This window comes from Empidonax traillii, unplaced genomic scaffold (assembly GCF_003031625.1).
Source record: "Empidonax traillii isolate 1590-97213 ecotype Southwest subspecies unplaced genomic scaffold, ASM303162v1 scaffold196:size3368384, whole genome shotgun sequence".
Lineage (NCBI taxonomy): Eukaryota > Metazoa > Chordata > Aves > Passeriformes > Tyrannidae > Empidonax > Empidonax traillii.
The window spans coordinates 1,708,378-1,728,560 of NW_020955389.1; the positions used below are offsets into that span (position 1 = coordinate 1,708,378).

The 20,183-nt window shown below is 39.4% G+C and overlaps 1 protein-coding gene across 2 annotated transcripts in view; it reads left to right on the plus strand.

Annotated features, from left to right (window-relative positions):
- The first annotated feature begins 374 nt into the window (after positions 1-374).
- The window catches only part of STX17 (syntaxin 17), a 31,995-nt gene continuing 12,186 nt past the window's right edge, over positions 375-20,183 (plus strand). The window contains exons 1-3 of one of the 2 annotated variants that reach the window (XM_027886818.1): positions 375-488; positions 7,902-8,083; positions 14,596-14,661. In XM_027886818.1, coding sequence (XP_027742619.1) covers positions 7,961-8,083; positions 14,596-14,661 — 189 coding nt within the window. In that variant the 5' untranslated portion in view covers positions 375-488; positions 7,902-7,960. Of the gene's footprint in view, positions 489-615; positions 658-7,901; positions 8,084-14,595; positions 14,662-20,183 lie in introns of those variants that run through there. The other variant, XM_027886817.1, reaches the window with a different exon arrangement.

A 20,183-nucleotide genomic window follows, 5' to 3' on the forward strand; every position in this document is an offset into this window, starting at 1 on the left:
GGTCACAGCACCAAGCCTGAGAGAGTTCAAAAAGCATTTGGACAACACTCTCAGGCACATGGTGCGACTCTTGGGGATGTCCTGCGCAGGGCCAGGAGCTGGACTTCATGATCCTTGTGGGTCCCTTCCACCTGAGAATATTTTACGACTCTGTGAAAAGTTACGGCGGGAAACTTTGGCTCTCCTTTAGAAGAATAAATTAAAGTAAGTCTGTAAACCCTTACCCCAGTCTCCCGGTACTCCCTTCCCGGCCACGGCAGTTTCTCTGTCTCTGCCTCTGCCTCCTCCTCCTTCTCCTCCTCCTCTCCGGCCCCTTTCCGCCCGCGACCTGCCGTTCCCGAAGGGAAGCAAACATGAGGGCGGCGGCGGGGGTGTGTGTGGCGGGCGGGGCAGGGCCGTTCTCCGCAGGGGAAGGGGGAGCCCTGCGCGCCGGCTCCCGCCCAGTGTCCCGGGGCCGCGGTCACCGCCTGGCACACGGCCGGCCCATGGTGAGGCTCCGCGGGGGGAGCGGGGACCGGCGGGCAGCGGGGCCGGGGCGGCTCCGCTCTCGGCTTTCGCTTTCGCTGCCCGCGCCGCGGAGGCGAGGGGAAGGGAAGGGACAGGCCAGGCCTGGTTGGCGCCCGGTGGGCTCTGGGCTGGGCTGTGCGGACGAGGCCGGTAGGAGCCGCAGCGCGGAGCGGAGCGTCGGGTCCTGTCCCCCACCCTGCTCCCGGTCCCGGCCCCTCGGCGAGGCCGCGGCCGCCGCTCACGCCGGCCTTGCCCGGGCCCGGGCTGGAACGGGGGCTGGGGCTGGGGAGGGCTGGCACAGCGGCGGGGGCTCGTCCCGCTGCCTGGCCCTGCCCGCGGGAGGGCGGGTTGGCCCCGGGTTCCCCCTCACCAGGGGTCCATGACCCGACCTCGGGCCCAGCCGCCGCTGGGAGCACCCCCGGCTGGGCACCCCCGGCCCTTCCGCCGGGCCCGAGGTCTGGTCATGGGGAGCTGATCCAGGGCAGAAATGGTCGCACCAGGTCGGATTGTCTCTTATTTTTATTTATTTATTCGGTGGGTTTTTTTAGGAGTGGAAGTGCAGCGTGGTGAATTGTTTAGCCCGGCATTCCCCAAGCTTTTAAAAGCTTAAGTCAGGGAAAAGAAACAACTTGGGGAATGCCCAAGTCCACTCGAAGTCTCGATACAAGGCTTAAAGCCTTTCTTTATTCTTGTGCTTCTGCTGTCCTCATGCGCCCCTGGCCTTTCAGGGGCATGATGCAGGCACAGGATGGGCCTCTGGAACCTGTTGATCTTAAACTGCACCAGGGGAGGTTCAGGTTGGACATCAGGGGCAATTTCTTCCCAGAAAGGGTGACTAGATATTGGAATGGGCTGCCCAGGAAGGTGGATCATCCCTGAAGGTGTTAAAGACTGGACATGGCACTTAGTGTCATGGTCTGTTTGACATGGTGGTGTTCCATCATAGGTCAAACTCGATGGTCTCAGAGATATTTTCCAACCTGTTTGTTTCTGTGATTCTGGGGTGAGACTAGAGGCACAGTTCAGTAATGCAGAAAATTATTAGGGCTCTGGTTGCAGGTTGAGCTGCATTGTGGCCTCTTACGGCAGGTGACAGCCCACTACAGACTTGCTCCACTGGTTCAGCTGTGTGCAGAGAAGTGCTCACGTGTTAGTCATTAGGTATTTTCTGCCCTTCTGCAGCTGGCTTAGGCATGTAAATCCAACACAAAATACCTGTTGTCTCTTCTGATTTCTCAGAATGCAGTCATGCGCCCTTGCCTTGCCTTGATCGAGTTTGTGTTCCCAGGGTATCCCCGAGTGCACAGATCTGTTAAGAACCACAGCCTGATATGTACAGCTGCTGATTCTGGGTGTTCTGTGGGGGATTCCACGTGTGTGGCTCTTTCTCCCACTGAGTAGTTTCATGTCGCTTTGCAAACACACTGGGGCTGGTGTCTGTGCCTTATTTCAGCCTAACAAAACTATTTTCCTTTGGTTCCTTTTAAGACAGATGTAATTTAGCCCCAAAATAAAGTTTGGCTGTAGTCTGCTACAGGAGCATGTTCATCACTAACTACAGGCCTCAGCCAAGTGAGCAATAGTCACTGCTGTCACTGCAGTTTTGGGGCCAGTACCACTCTAAGTTCAGGTCACCTTAGTGAGAAAGCTGTTGTAAGTCCTTATATTCCAGCATGTGTATTCCAATTAATTTTATTCACAGTGAGAAAGTGGAAAAGCTTTTTGACCTTACAACCCTTAACTGCAAGATTGGAAGTATTCTTTCTAGTGGCAGTGGTTGTCTAAACTGTTGTGCGTGACTTAAAATCAAATCATCATGTTACGTTGTGTTTTCCTGGGCAAGCAGAACTCCTGAGGCGCATTGTTCTACTGTATATGAATGAAGACCACTGGGTAGTTTAACAGAACTTCATGAGTGTTAGATTTGATGTGTATTAAGAGCATTTACTGAAATTTATAATAACGAATCACCAGTGTGTTACCATACATAACAAAAGTTTTAACTCTAAATGACTGCAACTCTGTGACTCTGTGCTTTTTGTGTACCGCCACATTGTAAGTGGAGATTTCTGTGTTAGTGTCAGAATTTAATTCATGGTTTCAAACAATTGGAATTAGATGCCTTAAGAGTATTTTGCCCCTTAGAATTGTTTTATTCAAACAATGAACTAAGATAACATGTGCTGGTTGGATCTTCAAAAGCTGAAAAAGGAAGTGATCTGTTTCTAAAAATTTTGTTTGCTTTACATACCCGTTTATTTGGTAAAGCAAAGATCAAACCATTGCAACTCCTCAGGTTCTTTTGCTCTGTTTCTTAGTAACAAGAGCATGTGGAATAATCCTTTATGGAAGATGCACTTAAATAATTTCCAGGATGTGGGGTGAACAAAATGAGTAAGGAATGTTCCTCTGTCTTGGGTAGTAAGATTCATGGATGATTTTCATATTAAGTGCAGATGTCAAGTTAATGGTATTCTTTTATGTTAATTTTGCTTCACAATTAGTTTTAGTTTGGGGCTGGTCTCCAGAAAACACAAACATTTAGAAGGGAGATAAATATAATTTTTGTAAGCACCTAATACTTTGATAGTGATGCTACAGTATGCTTTTGATGTATCTTCTTTTATTGACACAGTTGACTGAAGTCTGCATTTGGGTCTTGATCACTTCTAAATAAGTTTCATTTCTGTCATTGAATTATAATTGAATTTTAGTGCATGACATTTTGAATATTAAATTGGAAATATTTTACTTAGAAGATAACCTCTAGCAGGCCTGTAATATCAGCGTTTGAAAAGACAAAATTCTGTAATTTCTTTGTTTATCAAAACATCTTCCACAGTGAATAGAATAAAGGAAAGTTAGTTACAAATGGTTTTATCTAGCTCTTTTAATTACTGGTTTAATGATATGGTATCCTCTTGGGCTTTTTTACTCAAACTAGAATTTATTTTAAAGAAGCAGAGCCATGTGTTCCCGTCTTGGAGAACTAGAGATTTTGTTGTGCTTGGAACTTGATAAGTGCCTGTAGGAAGGACTGTCCAAGCCCCTGTTCAAGTGACAGTCTTGTACAAAGAGGTCAGAAAGGGAAGGTGATCTATCACACAATTGTGTATAGGGTCTGAATGGCACTGTCTGAGGGTGGCTCAGAACTTCTGCACGTTCGTGTACATGCTGAATGCAGTTCAGATCCAAGGACAGAGGCAAAATTACCCCCTGAAGAAGCTGAAGTTGAGAGCAGTGTTTTTACTTGCCTAAGGAGAGTGGTTTGTAGGCTGGAGAAGGCTGCTGCTCAGAGGCATCTTGACAGGATGGAGAAATGGCCAGACAAAAACCTCAAGAGTTCCAGCAAAGGCAAGAAGAAAGCCCTACATCTAGAACAGGCTGCGGGAACACATGGAGAGCAGCCTTGCAGGAAAGGACCCGTGTGTTGTGGTGGACCCTGTGCTGAATACGTGTCTGAGTGTGCTGTTGCAGCGAAGGACAACTGCACTGGGGGCTGTGTCAGTAAATGCAGCTGAGGGACAGCAGGTCTGGGGAGTGACTTCCTCTCTGTTCAGCACCTGTGAGTCTAGCAAGGTGCTTAGTGGGCTGGAGCACATGATATTCCGGGAGAAACGAAGGTGGATTTGTTCAGCCTTAAGAGAAGGTGAAGAAAGGGTAGATCTTACTGTTGTGAATGAAAGCTGTAGAGCCAGGTTGCTCTTGGAGGTGCATAACAGTGGGATAAGAGGCAACAGACATAGGCTACAGGAAAGGTCTTTTTGGTCCTGGTTTTATTTGTTTGTTTGTGTTTGTTTGTTTTTAACCTGGAGAATAGCCAGACACTGAAGGAGGGGTCTGAGTGAGCGTGTGGAGCATCCATCCATGGAGGTGTTAGAACTTGACTGGACAAGGGCCCCTGCTATCACATCTAATTCAGCTTGTGCTGGATAGCTTGTGAAAATCCCTCCCAATCTAAACTGTTCTGCTGTGATTGCTCAAAGAACAGGCATTATTACTTTAGAAATGAATTGTTAAAGTTATGCTTAGGAAAACACAAGCCAAATAAAGTACGCAAGGTTTCCTTGAAATTGCATCAGCAAAAAAGAAAAATTGTAACGTTAATTTTATTTACCACATTACATGAACTAAAAAAAAAAGTAAGACATTACATGTTTTCTTACTGGTAATTTATGGCTTAGAATTTTTGCTAGAAAGCTACTATACTGTTTGAGACAACATTAAGCTGGAGACCTGATGAGAATGTAAGGGGTTGTTATATTTCTTTTTTAGTTTCTCAAACCTGCTGTGCAGTAGACTTTAGGCAGCAGTGCCTTTAAGAGATTTGTAGACACTGTCATGAAAGGTAGTTCACTGTCTGGGAATTTCTAAGGAGATGAAAATGACTATCCTGCATGCAGCCAAATCTTTGAATTTACAACTGTTGCACATTCAGATCATCCACTCAAGGCTCATGGCCATTGGTTACATTAACTCTGCTTTCATAGTGGTCCAGTTTGTAAGTCATCTAAACTGTCAGTTTTGACCCTTAACAATCTCTAGATGTCATTAAATGTTAAAGATAAAATTATGATGGATTTAGCTTAGTCTCTGCTATATTTTTTTCTAAGACAGGATGGGATGTGGGTTTCTCTGAGTTCACATTGTGCCATGAGTTTGAAGAATCTGTGTCATCACTTCTTCAAGATGATTCAGTATTGAAGAAAAGCATTACATGGCTCCTATTATCTTTGAGGGACCAAATTTTAATTAATTCTAGCTCATAAACTCATGAATTAGTATATAAGCTGTCAAGAAATTAAATGTGTGTTCAAAATGGAAGTACTGCAGTTTGGAGTATGATACTTTTTATCTTTTGCTCATTAAAAACAATCAGTTATAGGTTTAAAATTGAGTTAAATTGTGATTTGTGAGTGTGTATGTGTGTATGAGTACACACATATTGTGTATATGAATGGCTCTTTCACAGGTTAGGGACTGTAGTGACCAAGGTATAGTAGAAGAACTAATTTATTTGTTAGGATTTTGCATTTAAACCACTGTTTTTAGAATGGTGAAAAGAGTAAATCAACACAAAAGGATTAAAGTTCTTTTTGCGACCTGAAAAAATGTGAGGTCACCCACCCACTGCATGTTTATTTGAAGGTTTGTACAAAGGACTATTTAATATTAAATGCCTTGGGTTAGGAGGGGATTTGTAAAACTGATAGGGGGTCTATAATTTGAAGTGGGGATGATTTAGCAGTGACTGCAAAGTCAGTTGATGAAATAATTTCCTTTTGAGGTTCTGAAAAAGGAAAAGGTGTGTCAGTGAAACCTTAAAGATTGACTTCCCCTAACTTAGTAAACACTGAGTTTTCCACAGTTTTCAGTTGCTTTGTTGGGTGGGATAGCTAAAGGAGGAGAGCCTTGTGACAGCATTCTGTTCTGAAAAAACACATTATTTCATTTGTGTTGAAAAAGGTGGGAACTATTTTCCTCTCTATACCAGAATTGCTTTCCCTTTCCTACTGGCCTGAGGGAAGATGCTTATGCTTACCACTGGCTCCTTTGAAGTTGGGGGAGGTTTGTAGGTATCTTCCGTGCAGCCTACAGGTGATGGCTGGGCCTGAATGCTGAGAGGTTCACTCAAAGATCCAGTGCCATCAGCTGGTGTTTGGCTTCAACTTCTTTCTGCTTGCAGGAATCACAGGACTTAGAAAAATCTCAACACTCTCCCTCTGCATTTTCGCATCATAGGTAGATGTGAAAAAAATAATGTCTAATTTCACTGTTAATAATACAGTTGACTGTGTGAAAAATGGGAAGATTTTTTACCTATTATACTCTGCTGTGCCTCATCTGTACCAGAAAGATTATTCTAGGTTGATTGTTTTAAATTAGTTTACTACTGAAAGAGGAAAATCAGGGAAAGCTTTCTGATGCAGTTGCTGACGTAGCACAGGTGCTTTCATATAACCAAGGTAGCATGCTTCTTTTTACTTGGGACAAAACTCTTTTCATATGTGTTTGCAAATCAATTACTTCTCCGTTTGTGCGTTTTTTTTTTTTTCTAAACATACAAAAAGAAAATCTCATTTAAATAACTTCTGTTTACACAGTATTGAAATAAAATAGTTATCTCGCAATGTGTTTTCTTTCTCCTTGTGTGCATTCAGCATAATTGAGTTCCTTTATATTACTCATGTGCTCTATAGGTAAGTGCTGTCATATACAGTACTACATACCTTTCTCTCAGAGAAGTGAAACTCAAAAGTTATGTTTTATGCATATGCAGGGAACAGAATTCAGACTGCTTATGTACCTACTGGTCCTATGAATATTTCAGTAGCCTGTTTATGCTCCTTGCTAGGCGATGCCTTAGTCGTTTTCAGTAGGGCACATTTGCAATTTCACAGAATCACAGAATCAACCAAGTTGGAAAAGACCTCTGAGATCATTGAGTTCAACCCATGCCCCAACAGCACCCTGTCAACTAGACCATGGCACTCAGTGCCACATCCAGTCTCCTCTTAAATACCTCCAGGGACAGTGACTCCACCACCTCCCTCGGCAGCCCATTCCAATGTCTGATCACTCTCTCTGTAAAGAATTTCTTTCTAATGTCTAACCTCAACCTCCCCTGGCACAGCTTAAGACTGTGCTTTCTTGTCCTACTGCTGATTGCCTGGGAGAAGAGACCGACCCCCAACTCGCTCCAACCTCCTTTCAGGTAGTTGTAGAGAGTGATGAGGTCTCCCCTGAGACCTCCAGGCTAAACAGCCCCAACTCACAGAATCATAGAATCATAGAATTAACTGGGTTGGAAGAGACCTCCAAGACCATCAAGTCCAACCCTTGATCCAACCCCACTGTGATTACTAGATCATGGCACTCAGTGCCACATCCAGCCTCATCTCCCTCAGCTGCTCCTCACAGGGCCTGTCTCTTCAGCAGCCTCATCACCAGCAAATCTTCATTTAGGTGCTCTTAATCTTTCCAGGAAATGGAATTCCAAAATTACTGTCTTTTCAGGACATGTTTTACAGTTTGTAAGATGACTCTGTGAATTGGCAAAACTTGAACTCTGATCAATCAAAGTATCTAATTGGAAGTTTTTTTCAAATCTTTCCATGCATTGTTATGCTGCTGCAAAGCATGTTTGCCTCTGCCTTGGTTATTTAGCTGTTTTTTTCTTTTTAGTGTTATCTATGAAAAATGATCCCCAAAGCCTGCAAATAAGTGGAAATAATACATTTAAATGCAAATACGGAATCGATATTTGAACTATTAATACTGCTCAAATGTGGTTTTGAAACATATGTGAAAGACTGATTTAGCTTATTTTGCTTTCTTTTAAAACGTGATTCAATGATTGCATTTTTGAAAGCTTGTAATTGTTTGTTTTTTAGGGGTTTCTACCTTGGTGAAGGTATATTGCACAAGTGTTCACTCGAGGGCTGCTTTTAGGATGTCTGAAGATGAAGAAAAAGTTAAGCTCCGTCGAATTGAACCTGCAATTCAGAAATTCATTAAAGTGGCAATTCCAACAGATTTGGAAAGGTTAAGAAAACACCAAATAAATATTGAGAAGGTTAGTGTTTATTTTTTACTAATGTAGCTCTCTTTACAGTATAGAATCTGTCACACTGGAAGATTATATAGAGATTTTAATGAAAAGTTAATTATGAAATGCTTTAATACAAATTCGGGTAAAGATGAAACTTCTGTATTGTCTGGTAATTCAGTGTGCACAAAGATCTTTACATTTGTAATAAACATCAGGCTACAGAGTGAGAAAGTAAGAGTCTTGTGTGCAAGAGGAAATTCTTCCTGGCTCATGTAAATAAAGGATAAAGAATTGTGTGAAGTACATCAGATGGGAGGTGAATGTGCAGAAACGGTGTCTGACCATGGAATGAGAGAAAAACTGGGATAGAGAAAGACCTGGGCTACTGGGACTAAGGATAGTAGATAATCATTTGACTCTTTTGTGTAATAAGGGTGTAATAAGGATACAATAAGGATATGAACTGCAATAATCACAAATGGAGAAGTGCATTAGTATAATATTTGCCTGAAGCAGTAACTCCTGCGTGAGATGACCTATATTTCAGTCACAGTGTCTTGTTTACTCTTTGTTATTCCGTATTTGTATAGTTTGTTACATTACCTAGATACCAGCTGAATTAGCTTTTTTCTTTTTTTGCCTCGGAATCAGCCAGTTTGCAGCAGCTCCATTTTGTAGTGTCCAGGAGTAGCTCCAGGGGGAGCAAGGAGCCTTGACTGTGTGCACGACCTGTTCATAGTGGCCACAGAGCTAGCTAAGGGAACTAGTGAAGAATAATGGGGAAGTGGACAGGATTCAGAGATGCACTAATAGCTTTTCCTTGCGAGCTGTTTCATTCAAATAGAGATACTCTTGATAGCTAGGTTGTTTCCTTCTTTCTATAACCAGAAATTGCATGACTGCTCAGGAAAGAAACATATTTGCCGCAATGCACAGGAGGGATTCCTTGGTTGCAGAGAGGTAGTTTTGATCTGCGGTTGGTTTATGTTAAAATTACGTTAAAAATTATATCTTCAGGGCAGCACTTCTGTTAACACCAGCAGCATCAATGAGTGTGGAGTAGTGAAGCTTAGTATTCTTCAGAGCCTTGAGGAAGTTATCCAGAAATGAGGGGATGCAGTTAATAAATACCTGTAAAAGGGTGACATGAAAGCCACCTGAGAGGAGCCTTTCCTGAGGAGGAGTGAATGATGGTCCCTGGAAAAAGGTAGTCTGTTGATGGGAGAGGAGAGCTGACCTGCCATTACAGAATGGGAAGTGACTAGCAGGGCACATTAGAGTAGATAAATGTTTTTCCTGCACTTTGAAGGTAAAGATAAGCTTTTGATTTGTATAAGGTCATAACAGGGGAGAGATGATGTAGGGGATAGGCCTAACTGTTGCATTGCTTAATTTTTTTTTTTTTTTGGAAGTTTATTACTTTGTAAAGCTGAGGAGATTCTTTGCTAAGTATTGCCATAATGTGTAAAACCTCCCTCATCTAGGATATATAAACACCTTATCAAGAATCTTCAAAAGACATTGGGTGCTGCAGTGAGAAACAGAGACATGATCAGTTGTTACCTTGTGTGGGGGATGATCTTGGGAATTGCCATGATTTATAGAACCTGGTCAGTGAGGAGGGATAGCCAGTTATTGGTTGATCCTGCTGAAAATCTTTTCATATTTAGACAAGGAGCAATTATGCTTTACCTAGCCAGATAGTGTTACCATGCTGTCAGGGAAGGGGTGAAATAGGTTCCACTTAATTCACCCATGAGTTGCTCATCTGAAGTCTTTATTGGCTTAGCAACTCATTTGCATCAAGCATTCCTGTTTTGCAGGCAGAAGGGGAGATTGTTGCAAGAATAGTTTTCTGTGTGTAGGAGAAAATACAGAAAACATTTTAGCACTTGGGATAAAATGACTCTTTAGGTTAGTTCTGATCTAACACTTTGCTCCAAGCATTGTCAGAGAAACTCCTGGTTAGTCAGGATGTTATTATCGGCAGTACTCTGCAGTGTTCCTGTAATGGCATTCAGGGACCCCATTGAGGTACCAAGATGCTTTTTGAGTAGCTGAATTTTATACTTTAACATAAAAATCTGGTGTAATGTAAAAGTATCTAGTTTAGACATTTCATGAGATTTTCAGGGTGTTGATGGTATCAGTGTGAATGATCTGTTCAGTCAACATCATAAAACTTGCATATGAGAAAAATCCTTTAATTGTAAACATAGTTCTTAAAATGTTAATGGCACTACCTCTAGAACAACACTTTTATGAAGCAAGAAATGGTAGCAATGTTTAGTACAGATTTGTGTTTCTGATTTCAAAATATTGTTAAAAATTTCTGCGTCCCTAGACTGTATAAATCCTGGCAGATTTTATTTTTGAATGAATAATTCATAGAATTATTAGAAACAAACAATGGATAAAACCTCTAAATAAGAAATCGTTAACTATTCCAGAAGTTAGTTAGCAATACTGAAGATTACAGAACCTGTGTATTAAAAAAAAAATAAGACAGAAGTATAGATGAGAAGTAACACATCTGAGTATAAAAAACAGTCCCTTAATGCTAGATTCTGTAAGAAGTTCACACTTACTGTAATGTTCTTAAAATCTGAAAGTTTCTCTCTCTCTTTTTTTTTTTTTTTTTAATGTGTTTCTGGCTGTAAGAATTATAAATATGATGAAGTTTACTGCTAGATTTATGAGAAAGTGAGAAGAAAAATATGGCAAAACATGTCACTAGATACTTCCAGGTTAGCAGAATATTAGCGATAGTTTGGTTGAAATACTTGGTGATAATTTGCATTTTGTATCTTTTACATGCATTTTAGCCATAATGAATGTGTTTCGGTACTTTTGTGAGTTGTCAGCATCAGCAGCTTAAATAGTTTTTTTTTTAAATACTTTTTGTAAAATTAACTTTCAGCCATGTAAACCAACATCCCTAGGGGTAAAAGGATAATTTTATAGAATCTGATCCTGTTTATCTTACAGGCTACTTTTAAGCAAAAATCACTAATTATGTCAAATTGCTTAGAGCAGCAACATTATTTACTTATGATGAAGCCAATATCTCTAACCTCATTTCATGAATATTGATTTAAACCTTAGGTTCCAGAGATAGTCCAAACAATTAATCTACTAAATCACTGTTTGAAGAAACTATAAAATCAATATATAATGAAATTTGACCTTGGGTACACCTTTTCAGAGGAAGTGACTACCATAAATCCATCATCATTACTTGTCAACTATTTGAGAGTCCAGCTTTCCATATGACAGTTTCCGAAGACTTAAAACCTACATCCTTAACAAATCAGTTCTCTGTACTTTTTCTTTTCCTTCCATGTTTTCCCCATGACAATTCTTGTTTTTAAAGTACATTCTGTAGATTGGATGGCCTTTCCCTCCAAGAGGGAAGAAAACGCATTTCTATCCAAAAGAGTTACAACTTTCTGTTAGATGAAAGCAATTGTCACAGTGGTATAGGAAGGTGGAGATTTTGTTTGGCACACTACCCTAGATTTTGCTGGTGATATGCAACAATCCTTAAAAAAAAAAAAAAAAGGTCCCATAAGACACTGTTTTTCTCTGTTGCTTTAATTTCATTTCCTGTCACTGTGCCAAAGCTAAAGGATATTGTGTGAAACACTTTCTACCTTTGGCTGGGGTCGATTGCTGTGGTGGCATGATATGTAAAGGCAACACAAAATGAGAAATTAAGATAAGAGTGTATAAATTTGTGTAAGACATTTATTGAAGAGCTTTTAGCAGGAAATGTTATGAGAAGCTTATGAGTTCTCTCCATGTCCAGTGGATACTTGCAAGGAGAAGTGGAAGGGATCTAAAGCATAAGCATGAAGGTTTCTTTATAAAGAGAGCTCTCAAAAGGGAATGGGACAAAGAGGAAAAGAGATCAAGTGTTTAAGAGTAGCCTAATGTTTTATATTTCTGATATCAAATACAAACTATTCATGTATAGCACAATTATGATTAAATATCACAGAACCACAGAGTGATTTGGGTTGGAAGGGAACTTTAAAGATCATCCCCCTGCTATGGGCAAGCACACTTTCCCTTACATAGGGTTGCCCAAAGCCCCATCCAACCTGGTCTTAAACACTTCCAGGGATGGGGCATCCACAGCTTTTCTGGACAGCCTGTTCTAGTGTCTCACCACCCTCATTACAGACTAATTTTTTACGTCCAATCTAAACCTCTAAACATTTAAAAGCGTTGACCCTTATCTGGTCACTACAGGTCTTCGTAAAAAGTCTCTGTCTTTCTTCTAAGCCCTCTTTATTTATGGAAAGGCTACAGTAGGATCTCTTTTCTCTTCTCCAAGCTGAACAATCCCAACTCTCTCAGCCTGTCTGTGCAGGAGAGGTGTTCTAGCCCTTGAACCATTTTTGTGGCCCTATTCTGGACCTGCTGTAACAGATTAGGATTCCATGGATGTTTTTACTTCCTGGACCTCTCTCAGTTTTACATGTATTTGTTCATGATAGAATCATAGAATGTTAAGGGGTTGGAATGAATCTTAAAGGTCCCAAATCCCCAACCATGGACAGAGACATCTCCCACTAGGCTCAAGGCTTTATCCAACCTGGCTTTGAACACTGCCAAGGCTGGATCATCCACAACCTCCCTGGGAAACCTGTTCCAGTGTCCCTCACAGTAAAGAATTGCTTCCTAATATCTAGCCTAGATATCCCCTCTTTCAATTTGCAGCCATTACTCCTTTTCCTGTCGCTACGGTTCCTGATGAAGAGTCTCTCTCTGGCTGCCCGGTAGGCACTGGGAGGCTGTTATGAGGTCTCCATGCAAACATCTCCAGGCTGAACAGTCCCAGCTTTCATGATGAATAACGTCAATACCATCTCTTCTCAAGCTTTACTGTCCTTGAGGCCTCCAGAGTGAACATTGTCCAGGAGCATGGCCTGTTTTGGGTTGGGTAGCAAACAGAGGTCAGCAAGGAGGAATTTGCTGACCGCATGAATGTTGTTGTTCTGGCTGTATTAAGTCATTGGATTCTTTGAGCTCATCACTAGCCTACCAGGAATTTTGAAACAAAGTAGAAATACCTCTAAATATATAAAGCAGCTAAATGTGCTGAGCATTTCTAGTAGAAATTATAAAGAGCAGTAAAGGTTTCCTGATAAATTCTTGTTCTTCTTAACTGGAAAGCAGGATTTTTTGTTACTAGTTATTTGGACAGTGTATTACAGTCAGTTGAAATTGAATAGGTAATTTTTCTCTAAACCCCTTCTGTTACAGCTTCAGAAATTCCTGTTTCAGTACTCTTTCGGGGATGACTAAATTGTAAGATCTACTGTTGATACAGAGTTTTTTATCCATTTTATTTTAAAGAACGATGGCAGTAATTTTAGTGGCATAGTAATTTGCTAGAAACTAGCAAGTTGCTAGTTTCCTAGAAAAATGACATAAATCTGGCTTAGTTGAACACTAAACCTTTTCTCTTCCATAGCACCACAAAATCCTAACATGAGAGAACTTCTTCTCTGAAAATAAGTAGTAACTTTAGATTTTTCATTGCATTTTAGCAAGCTGAGTGACTTGTGATCCGTATTGCTGTGGCCTGTAAAATTATGAAAATAATTATGGAAACATGTAGACTGTAGATAAAAGGTTTTTTATTGGCAACAAAGCATATTAAGAAATTGAGGTATTAAACTTTACCTAAAAATATCTCTCAAATCATGGTAAATGTTTTGTCTTGTTATTTAAACAATTAAATAAATATTCTAATTTCTAGTATTGTAGTTGCGTTCTTTGACAGTTTCAGCACATGTACCGGGAACCAAAGCTTCTACTTCTGTTATTTTACTACTCTTTTTCAGGATAAAATCCTTATATTATTAATGTCAACTGCCTATAGCAGGGATTAATTTATTTTAATGATGAAAAGGTTTGTATGTGACAATATGAAGTTCTTTTGCCAAACTTGCTCTCTGCTAATGGTCTCTGTCCCATGGGAAGTGCTGTATGGATAGTGGCACACTGAAGTTAGTGAAGCATCCTGCAGGTGCCAGATGTGCCCTGATGGTTCTTGTAGCTGTGTTTGTAACTATATAGAAATGGTAAGTGTAAATGTAGACAGTAGCCTTGTGTAATGAATGCCATTTTCATTGTGAATAGTGCCAGATACCTCGTTGTCCTGTATGACCAGTGCTGCTTATCCAGTGTTCCATTCCTTTTTCCTTCTTCTGCCATTTGTTTTACTGCCCACCAAGTGATTTATGCCCACAGCAATATCAGGATGCAGTATCTCTTTGTTGTTAAAAACTGTCGCTAAACCCTGCTTATCTGCCATTCAGTAAAATGCATTGCTCAAAATTTTTCACAGTTTGTGAAAAATTGCTATTTACCTCTCCGATTTTGCAGCAGAGTTGTTTATGACTCAGCTTCTTTACTGTCAATTTGGGAAAATTAAAGTGATTATTTACCAGAAGCGCCCTTTTTTTCTGCATAGCCAGTTGGTAAAAATAGCAATTATATGGAGTATTTTTCCTCTGTTTTAGTATCAGAGATGCAGGCTCTGGGACAGGTTGCACGAAGAGCACATCAATGCAGGACGAACGGTTCAGGTAAGGATATTAACATGACTGTAGTATTAATGGAATTAAATTACCTACACAGTTCCAGTTATCTCAGGAATGGATCTTGAGAGAGATGTGTATTTAACAGGTGGATTTAACAAGTACTCGGTTTTGCTTTACTTCCTTTAAAAGATAGGAATTCCCTAATTGTGTCCTATGAGGTAAATGCAATCAGAAATGTTTCTGCATTCTTGAACAAACAAAAGTTTGGAGTCTCTGGTCTTTTGCAAACTGTCCTCTTACATTATTAAAATAGAAGACAGGTATTGCAATAAGGGATACCGATAATTTTAAAGCATGATTTTGGACAAACAGAACATCTGGACTACTATTTTGGTGTGCAAATCTATTGTTAGATGCATAATGTCATCAAAGGAGGAAATACCAGACACATTTGTCATCATGGGCATCATCTGAGTGACTTCATGCATAGTCACCCGTAAGTCAGCTCAGTTGTTTCTAAAAATATGCATGTCTTGATGAAAATGGTGCAGAAGCTCATGCCGAACATCAGCCTTCACACTGCTAAATAGCACACAGCCAAAGGAGATGATCAGTACAGAAAAACACAAAGATTAGCTCCGCACTGTAAAGTTTGCTGAGACAGATACAGCAGGTAGTGGTTATGACATACTGTACTGCCAGTATTTTGGGGACAGATGTGGGTTAGCCAGCTGGAGAGGCATCTTGTGTTGGTTTCATAGATGTTCAGAGAAGGAACCTGTCTTTGCTACTGGAACAAACTTTCTGTGACCTACACTGCAACTAGACAAGCAGGCTTTGCCAGCACAGGTGGCACAGTCCTAAACTACTCTATTTCACAATTCTAATACTGTAAATTCCCATGTTTGTTTCAGTGCATTACTGACTCCTGTGGGAAATTAGACCAGACTGAAAACGGAAAAAAAACCAACCAAAACAACTCACTTCAGAAAGAACTTGATCCTGGTTAAACAACCAGATAGTAGGCAGAGCTGGAGTTACATGTGTTTTTTTGAGGAATGGAGGGTGTTAATGAGCCTTTTTTAAATGTATATGATAAGAAGTTACACATGAAACCCACTTGATTTTTCTGTAAATTGGAGGTTTGAATGTTTTTTTTGATTTTTCACCAAGTATTTTTGAGATTTGAATATAACTTTATTCCTAATATTCAAAGAGTCTTCCAAAGGTGGATGTTCTGTTAAAACAGTGGCATTTTAACAGCTGAGGTGTAGTAAGGATGTGTTTGCATGTGTCTGTTCTCTGGTCTGTTTTCACATCTGAGATGTGGGAAAGGCTTCTCTTGGAACTTTTAGATATCAGTATCGTTTGTTTAGCAAGACAAAATCTATCAATATTTAGAGAAAAAAATAACGGTGTTGAAGATGATATTTTTAGATGTTAATAAGAAAACTGCTTGTCTCTAGAAACATTTATATTTGTCTTGAATCCAAATTTTGCCATTTTCATTTTCAACCAAAATAAATTTTCTTATATTTTATTTAATGCTTGTTGCTTTTAGATTTAGATACAAGTTATGCATTAAAGTGGTTCGCATTCTGATACCCAGACAGCAGAATAAGAATCTGGGTGCATGCAAGAAGACTAGACTGGCTCTTTGTTTTAATTAAATAGTTAGGAGTCTGGAGTACTTGATAATAAATTATATGACATGTAGAATGTGTTTGCTGTAAGCTGTTTAAATGTTTACCAATGGACTTGTGATCTGTTTGTTTGCAAAGAAATCAGATTAATTATTGTGATACCAAATGTTCTCTGCAGCACACACTTTGCTCTCAGAATTAGATGTTGTAAAAATACATTAGGAATCCCTAAGTCAATATTGACCCAAGGCATCCGCCACAGGTTTTAGACAAATATATGCACAGCCATTCTACATTTAATCCATGTGCACATAATTAGCCATTTTTCTGAATTTTCAGTTTACCCAGAATAATTACTTCTCTTGTACTTTTGATGATGGTCAAAATTATAATAGAGGTATAGATGAGCGTAAATCTATACCTCCTCTTTCTGGTGACTGGATGCCACGTTAAAAACTTCCATGAAGGAAAGCGAAGAAAACAGAGAAATCTATGCATAGGGCACAATGGCACCCTTTAAAAAATACACATTTCCTGTTTCTTCAGTATCATATATTAGTTTTCACAAATATCTATATTCATGTACATTTTCATTTTCAGGGACAGTCCATGGACTTTGTAAAATGTTAGAGCATGAATCAGTGCGTAGTTTTGCTAGGCTTTGCCCACATACGTGCTGGCTGTACCATACAATTAGATAATTACTGCAAGGTTTAAGCTAGTTTCAATGAAATGGCAGTATTTAATTGCAAACCCTAAGGACTGCCTTGATCATAGTGAGAGGAAGGAAAATGCTGCTTACAAGAGAGGATGTAAGATATTGAACAAAGCAAAAAGAAAAAATACTGTGGATGAACAGTCTGGTTTTAGTCTATATCCATCCCACAAAAGGAAATTCTGTTCTGCAAAACATACTTAAGCAGACATAGTCTTTCCACTGCTCTGACACAGAAAGCTGCTTAAAAATGTTGATCTATTTTTTTTTTTTTGCTTTTATGCTTTTTATTTCAACTGAAAATGGTTTATAAGTGAAAGATGGCTTCCTGTTCCTGTCAGCTCTCTTTTGCATGAATGTTCAAAGCTCAGTTTTATGTTTAGGGTCTTCTGTACCACCTTTAAAATGATGCAGCCTTCAAATTATAGGTACCCTTTTGGCATGCTACATAGATACAGTGGGAGGGCATGAGAAGCAGTGTAAAAAAGTTTATTTCTGCAGGAGATGGTTTATGGTGTCAGGGAGGGGTCATGTAAGACTAGCTCCCTATTGCAGCCTGTGGCCTCTGCAGGGTCAATATATTCTTAAATTCAGAGTTCCTTTGACCTCGGCCAAGAATTTTGTAAGACTTGAGGGACATGGAGTAGAAGTGAACTGATTGTGTGGTAGTGATACAAAAATGCAAACAAAGTAGTGGGATGTATAAATGGGAGAGTAGTCAGTGTGGTCTCTCATACAGTCTCTTTGGTGAGGAGCAGAGGGATGCCAGGTAGAATAGACAGTTTGGGCACCATGCTTTTAAGAAGGGTGTGAAGTGATTAGAGAGAGCAATGAATGTAGTCAGAAATTGAGAATACGAGATTTACTTGCAAAGATTGACAAATCACTTATTTTGCCCAAAGAACACCTGACAGTGTTGTGCTGTGTGTTTGCAAACATGGAAAAGATGATTGCAAAGAGGACAGGACTTCTCTTTCCCTATTTTTACAGGGAGGATTAGAAATACCTGGTTTAAACTGAGGCAAGAGGGATTTCTGTTAGACATGAGGAAAATGCTATGGCAAGTAGGATAATGAATTCATGCAGTTTAGTGTCAAGGAAGTTGTAGCTCTTCATAAAGAAGTCCTTTTAAGACCAAATTAGAAAAACAACTGAGAGAAATAATACAGGGACAGCAGATCACGGGCCAAAGGGATGACTTCCCAAGGTTTTCTCTAGTTTTATTTTCATACAGCCTTTTTGAGAAAACCATTTGAAACAAAGATTGTTGTTTGACTTTGGAAGTTAATAGACTAAAATTGCAAGTATTATAAAAAAAAAATTATATGTCTTGTGGGTTGAATTTGGCAAGTTCAAAACTCAGGAGTTCCCATATGTGAAAAGAGAATTTTCATATTACCTTCCTTGTTAAGTATGCCTTGTTTTAAAACTGGAAACAGTCGGGACCGAGGTGATTATACTTTTATGCTCTACCAAGAACTTAAAATCTGTCCCATTAAAATTATTTTGAAAAGAAGTCACAGTCATTTGCATATCTGTAACGTTTCTGATGTTACACCTTGGTGAGCTCCTAGGATGTGTGTCCTCTCTGTGGGGCTGAGCTTTCTTGCTGAGCTGAATCCATTTGGCTTCTGTTTAGTGGAAAGTAAATGGAACAAGAGTCCTCTCACCAAAACCACAGAGGAAGAGCTTCTAAAATTAAATTTCATCAAATAGTTGAATATCATAATCTAATTCCTCCACCTTCTTTCTCACAAGTATTTCACTTTGATCAGGAAGGTGGTGTTGGTGGTGTGTTGGTCACTGCACAGTACTTGTGCGTTGGCTGTTCTGGCAGTTTGCCCCAGGTGCAGCTGCAGAGGTACAGGTCCCTTGCAGAGCTACGTTTTAACTTGATTCCAACTGCAAAATTTTCCTTTTTCTTTAAAAGAAGCTTGTGTGGCAGCATTATTAGCTCATCCGAAACTCACTCTTGTCACTGAAATGAAAGGATCAACCTCAGGCCCCTGCATATAGTTCTCACAAACTAGATAATAAACCCAAAAAGTGTGGGGTCTAGATAGTCCCATTTTGTTTCTTGAATGAAATTCCAAGGTTCGAGTATTTTGGCATATGGTACACTATGACAGTGACGATATTCTCTTTTTGCATAGTTAATGGCAGAGTATGGGGGGAAGATAACAGGAAGAATAAGGTAGATTAAGATGAGGAATATAAGAAGAAGGTTACTGGCTACTATGTTTCTATTTTAACTCACTATCTTGCAAAGTTATTTTTTTGTATCTCCCTTTGTTTTTATTGTCAATCAGTGTTTTTACCTGAGGTTAGTCCTAAATAATGCAGCCTAATTTGGCTAGTTGTACTTTTAATTTAAGCATGCAATATAATACAATATAATTTTAGTAATTTAACACAATTTTCATGAATCAATAGTTCTTTCTTTGGATGTCTAATATCACCTGTGCAATGTTACTTCAACATGCTGTTAGAATTAATTTCCTTCTCGAATTTTGTTTTCTACCATTTTTCCCAAACTTGTTAAAACCAATTAATTCTACTGATGTGTATAAATAAAATTAATTCCATCCAGTTCCACTTTTTCAGGTAAGCAACCCTGCCTTTCTAAGGCGTTACCTGTACCTGGTTTGTATTGCAGAAGAAAATCTTTCTGTTTCTAACTACTCACTGGTGTTACTCTATTCTCTTGTTCTGTTCTGAGAAGAGTATTCAAAGCAATTGGTAAATAGTGCGATAAAGAATATAGTTTTTTATATCACTTTGTAATGCAGTGCAATTAATATTATTTTTAGTACAGTCTTATTTTTTCATAATTAGGTAAAAACTCTGTCCTAAAACATTAGGTGGTATAATTTAAACTATAAATTTCTTCTTTTCATTTGTAGAAAGAGAAAATTTGTGTGCATTTTTAGATTTTAAAAGACCAGGCAATAAAAACCCCCTCTGCTTTTGCTGTAGACAGAAATTTATCTCATGGTAGATGCCTACACACACTCTCTTCTTCCTAGTTGTAAGTCGTTAATATCTTCTCAAAACTCTTGTAACTAAAGAAATATTTGTATGTTTTATTATATTTGATATTCCAATCAAACAAATATATTTGTCCTTATCTGACAAAAATATAAATATTTAAAAAAAAAGTAATCCTTATTCTTTGTCCCTGAAGTTGTCTTTACAAAACGAAAGTGATA